Source organism: Mus caroli, unplaced genomic scaffold, assembly GCF_978045245.1.
Source record: "Mus caroli unplaced genomic scaffold, Mus_caroli_1 scaffold_8, whole genome shotgun sequence".
Classification (NCBI taxonomy): domain Eukaryota; kingdom Metazoa; phylum Chordata; class Mammalia; order Rodentia; family Muridae; genus Mus; species Mus caroli.
Window position 1 is genome coordinate 99,402,427 of NW_028227263.1, and position 6,119 is coordinate 99,408,545.

At 42.1% G+C, this 6,119-nt stretch overlaps 1 protein-coding gene across 1 annotated transcript; it reads left to right on the forward strand.

Annotated features, from left to right (window-relative positions):
- The first annotated feature begins 4,543 nt into the window (after positions 1 to 4,543).
- Positions 4,544 to 5,530, forward strand: LOC110299042 (mas-related G protein-coupled receptor member A4-like). The gene has a single exon (XM_021168631.2). It carries the CDS (start codon positions 4,592 to 4,594, stop codon positions 5,528 to 5,530), a length of 939 nt encoding a protein of 312 aa, XP_021024290.2. The 5' UTR covers positions 4,544 to 4,591.
- The last annotated feature ends 589 nt before the right edge of the window (positions 5,531 to 6,119 follow it).

Genomic DNA, 6,119 nt, shown 5'->3' on the forward strand with positions numbered 1-6,119 from the left:
CTAGAATGAGGGTCTTATAACACACACACACAATGACACACCTACTCCAAAAGAGCCACAGATAATCTTGCCACATCCTGGGCCAAGCATACACAAACCATCACAGTACTAGAAGTCCTTGCTGCTGAGTTCTGGCAAGATAAAAGATATAAATATTAGTTAAGAGTGAGAAAGTCATGTCCTAACTTTTTCAGGTGACAGGATCTGACTTATATTAAAAGCTCTAAGTCCCATGACCACTAGAACTAATGAATGAAATCAGCATACAGAGAGGATGCTAGAGAAAGCTGTGATCCCAAGGAACACACTGCCACTGACCTATATCATCCAAGTGGGCCACAACTCCCAAAACACAACCATGATATGGAGACTACAAATGGTTTAATATATTTATTGTGTCCACTCTCATCAGCTGATCCCTGGAGGTGACCTTACACACATATAGAAAGATATGCTATGTGGGTCTCCCCCGTATTTCTTAACTTAATCAGATTTACACTCAAGATGAACTGTGACAAAGTCCACCCCTTTCCAACATGACACCCTAAAACATCACTTTAAAACACAGGATTTCACAGTTGATCCTCAAATGACTTCTGTATCTCTCACAACAAAAAATCTACCCAGCCCTCTACCCACTCCAACTGCAAAAGTCCCCAAACGCTTTATCAGAACCAACGTTATAAATTCAGACTCTCCTGAGACACAGGATATACTTTCAGCCATGATTACTATAAAATATAAAAATTATATAATCCCATCAAACTGTGACAGAGAGTAAACATCACCATACCAATGGGGATAATTGGATAAATGGATAGAAAGGATACTATCAACCAAGAACAAAACCCAGGAAGAAGCACACTGTGGCCCATGTACAATATCTATGGCATATGGTATCATGATCTAAGCACCAACAGGCTTGGGCAGCTAAGTTCCTAGAGACTTGCAGTTTGTACCCCACTTGGCCTCCCTCTGAAGCTGGTTCCACTTAGTATCTGTGCCTTTTCTCTGCAGAATTATCTATCTGTGGCATCTCCAACATCTTTGGCTTACCATTGCAGTTTAGGCGTTACCCTAAAGATTTACTTGCCAAGCTCTTGGGACTGACCTCTGCAAAGATTGCAACACTGCAAAACACTGCCAGACTTTCTAGCTTTCATTCGGAATTCAAGTGGAAAATCCCACAATCCAGCATCTTTTGTATTCTGGATGCACCACAAGAAAAATGGCTATATCTAATACCAACTCAAGCAGTACCTGTTCTCCCAAGGGTAATGACTTCAATATCCCCTGAGAATCCCCACAAATAAACATGAGAAAGCATTTCTACTGCTGTAAGAATATCTTGGGGTGCCATTTTTCTCAAAGGAAAGTTTGTCAAATAACAGTTCTAGTTTACACCATTGAACATACAATCGATAGTGTCTAGCCAGAGAATCTTGAACGGCCCTCAGAAATATTCCTCTTTATTGGCTATCTTGTTTGTTTGTTTGGTTTGGTTTGGTTTGGTTTGGTTTGGTTTGGTTTGGTTTGGTTTGGTTTGGTTTGGTTTGGTTTGGTTTGGTTTGGTTTGGTTGAGTTGGGATTTTTGTGAACTCAACACAAACCTTAACAAACCAAGAGAGAATTGAGAAAATATCTCCATCAGATTGAATGGCAGGGAAGTCTGTAGGCATTTTCTTCAATAATCATTGATGCAAAAGGGCCACACACACTGTTGGCTGAGCAATCCTTGAGTAGTGACCTAGTTAACTTTGGGTCCCCATGTGATGTTGAGCATCATGGTGGAACTCTGTAAGGATGTTGAGCACCGTGTTGGTGTGTATAGTGTTGTAGAGCATCATGGTGGGGGTGTGTTGTTATTTATACCATCGTTAGGCTTCTGTAGTTATTTATACCATCATGTTAGGAGTGTGTACTGATAAAGGGCATCATAGTGGGATTGTATAGAGGGACAGAGTTCCATATTGGTGTGTGAAGCATTGTAGAACATCACAATGGGAGTGTGTGTTATGATGATTAGCACAAAGGGAGGAGTGTGTAGTGATGCAGGCATCATGACAAGAGTGTGTAGGGGAAAAGGGAATCATAGTCTGGTCTTGTACTGATGTGAGGAAAAAGAGCCTTGAGCAGCAGAGTAAGAGATCAGAGATGAGTATTAAAACTGGCTCACACAGCATGACCAGAAAATTACTCCTCTGTTTGGTTAAGTTTAAATTTTTGCCCCATGTTAAGCAAGAATTCTACAAACCCAAGTATGCAAGTCAACAATCTAAATATAATCTATTCCTTTTGAAGTTACTGGTTCAGTATAACAGAAAAATATCTCATGCCCTGAAATTTGCTTTGAACATTGCTAAGCACATAATGGGAAGTAAAAGATTTGTTGAGTTTCCACTTTGTTCCTTTTCTATTCCATTGGGAGCATAGTTGCTAGTGTCTTTACAAGATCACAAGGAGGAAGCCCTGTATTCATCCTGGCTGCCTGTCTGCATCCTCCATTGGCCTGGAGGTCCTCTATGAAATCCTGAAGTAATAAAGAAATCTTCCAGACTCTGATTTTTCTTCCTAGACAAATGTTATTCCCTTCCATGTTGTCAACAATTTCTCCTCACACTTTCTGAGCTTTGTTTAAGCTGGATGGTTTCTTAATCACTATTGACTGTCATCTCAAAGTTGGATATTTATGGGCTTTGGATATTTCTTCTCTGGCTTTTCTCCCATCCACACATAATCAAAACACTGAGGTTATTATTCTGAGGGACTGCTCAAAGGAGAGGGGAGGGTTCCTGGGCTTTGGGGTTATTAATAAGTTGCCTGTCCTCTGCCAGCCTCTATAAACTCCCCTGAAACAGAAACACACAAGGGAGTTTTCACCAATCAGGTTAGGATTAAGTTTCTAGGCCTGGGAAGAGAAACTTAATTTGACCCTGTCAGTAAGATGGAGAAGTTACCCCTGTGATATCTGGACTCTCACAACAATATCCTTATAGTAGAAGCTGTTTGTCTATTGGGAAGTCCCCAGTTCTCACTGGGTCCCAGGATCTTGAATTTAATTTCTATGATTAAATGGAGTTTGAAAATGAAATGGTAATTCTTAGAATTGGTTTCTTTTGCTTGTTCCCAACAAATAAGTATTAAGAAAATATGTCTTTAACAAAAGGTGTGTTCAATCAAAATAACCCTGTGATTGCACCTCACAACAGTCAGAATGGCTAAAATAAAAAAAAAAATCAGCAGCAATTGAGTGACAGACGATGCTGGTGAGGATATGGAGAAAAAGGAACACTACTCCCTTTCTGGTGGGAATGCTCTCTGGTACAACCACTCAAGAAATCAGTTTGGTGGTTCCTCAGAAATTTTTACATAGTACTACCAGAGGATCCAGCAATACCACTCCTGTGCATATACCCAGAAGATATTCCAACATTTCATAAGGACACACACTCTACTATGTTCATAGCAGCCTTGTTTATAATATCCAGGAGCTGGAAAGAACCTAAATTTCCCTCAGCAGAGGAATGGATACAGAAAATATGGTACATTACACAATGGAGTGGTACTCAGCTATTAAAAATGAGGAATTCATGAAATTCTGAGGCAAATGGATAGAAATAGAAAATATCATCCTGATTGAGGTAACCCAATCACAAAAGAACACACATGGTATGCAGTCACTGATTAGTGGATACTAGTCCAAAAGCTGCAAATAACCAGGATAAAATTCACAGACCACATGAAGTCCAAAAAGAAAGAAGACCAAGGTGGGTGTTTCAGTCCTTCTTAGAAGGAGAACAAAATACTCACAATAGCAAATATAGAGATAAAGTATAGAATAGAAACTAAACTAACGGTCACCCAGAGAATGTTCCACCTGGGCATTTATTGCATATTAGTTACCAAACTCAGACACTATTGTGGATGCCAAGAAGTGAATGCTGACAGGAACCTAATATAGCTGTTTCCTAAGAAGCCATGCCAGAGCCTTACAAATACAGAGGCTGATGTTAGCAGCCAACTATTAGATTGAGCACAGGGTCCCTAATAGAGGAGTTAAAGATAGGACTGAGGGAGTTGAAGGGGTTTGCAGCCCCATTAGAGGAACAAAAATATGAACCAATAAGACCCCCACCCCCACCCCCACCCTCAGACTCCCAGAGACTAAGCCATCAACAAAGGAGTACATGTGCCTCCAGATGCATATGTAGCAGAGGATGGTCATGTCATGCATGGATGTTAGAATAGGACCTTGAACCTATGAAGGTTCTATAGATGCCCCAGTGTAAGGGAATTGAGGGCAGAAAGGTGCAAGTGGGTGTGTGGTTAGAGGAACACCTTCATATAAGCCAGGGGTTGGAGGATGAGATGGTGGTTTCTAGGAGGGGGGGAAAGTTGGAAAGAGGATAACATTTGAAATTTAAATAAAGAAGATATCCAATAAAAAAATTTCAAAAACAACAACAAAAAAAAACACAAAAAACATAAAAAGAAAATTAAAGTTGTGTATCTAATGAAGGCCTCATTGCTTCTTTGTGTTCCCAGCAACACCAGTTCAGGGTTTCTGGCCCTAAACTCCTCAGCCTCAGCAATGGCACCCACGACAACATATCCAATGGACGAAATCATCCCTGGAAGTATCTACATCTGGATTCTGATCACAAACTTGATGATCATCATCTTCGGACTGGTCGGGCTGACAGGAAATGCCATTGTTCTCTGGCTCCTGGGATTCCGCTTGCACAGGAATGCCTTCTTAGTCTACATCCTAAACTTGGCCCTGGCTGACTTCCTCTTCCTCCTCTGTCACATCATAAATTCCACAGTGGTTCTTCTCAAGGTTCCCCCACCCAACAGGATCTTGGTCCATTGCTTTAACACCATCAGAATGGTTCTCTACATCACAGGCCTGAGCATGCTCAGTGCCATCAGCATGGAGCGCTGCCTGTCTGTCCTGTGGCCCATCTGGTATCGCTGCCGCCGCCCAGAACACACATCAACTGTCATGTGTGCTGTGATCTGGGTTCTGTCCCTGTTTATCTGCATTCTGAATGGTTATTTCTGCAGTATCTTAGATATCAAATATTTTAATTTCTATGCGTGTCTGGCATCGAAACTCTCTATCAGAGCATACCTGATGTTTTTGTTTGTAGTCCTCTGTCTGTCCACCCTGGCTCTCCTGGCCAGGTTGTTCTGTGGTGCTGGGAAGACGAAATTTACCAGATTATTCCTGACCATCATGCTGACCATTTTGGTTTTTCTTCTCTGTGGGTTGCCCTGGGGCTTCTGGTTCCTGTTTGTCTGGATTGAGAACGATTGGATTGTACTAGATTATAGATTTTATCTGGCATCAACTGTCCTAACTGCTGTTAACAGCTGTGCAAACCCCATCATTTACTTCTTCGTGGGCTCATTCAGGCATCGGTTGAAGCACCAGACCCTCAAAATGGTTCTCCAGAGTGCACTGCAGGACACTCCTGAGACACCTGAAAACATGGTGGAGATGTCAAGAAGCAAAGCAGAGCCGTGATGAAGAGCCTCTGCCTGGACCTCAGAGGTGGCTTTGGAGTGAGTACTGCCCTGCTGCACTTGACCACTGTCCACTCTCCTCTCAGCTTACTGACTGGGCATGCCTCAGTGGTCCAACCACCTTCAAGAGCACTCCACTGACTTAGTATTTATACCTCTCCCAAGTAATAGCATTAATCAAAAAGTACCATGTCTGCATCCTTCTTGACATTAATCAAATTTTCATACTAACTTCATCTGAAAATTTCTTGCTGTTTCTTTGGCCTTTTGTTGCCATGCTAATAACCCAGGTCTAGCACCATCACTCTCTTGTCTATGATTGTTCTGTACCTGAATGTAAAGACAAAGGAGACAGGAGATGATCCTGTGTTACAGTGCTCATTACCCAAACACCACCAAGAAAGCTTGTCTCCCAGGAGTGCAGACAAGCCTGTGAACACAGGTAAGACCACCACTTCTGCTTAAAGGGACATGCCTGGAACCCTCAGGACACAGGAAAAGAGGAGCACCCTGGGACAGGATACTTCCAGTTTGCAACTGCATCCCGGAGCTGACCCTGTGCCACAGCTTTCCACACCAAATTTCCTCCC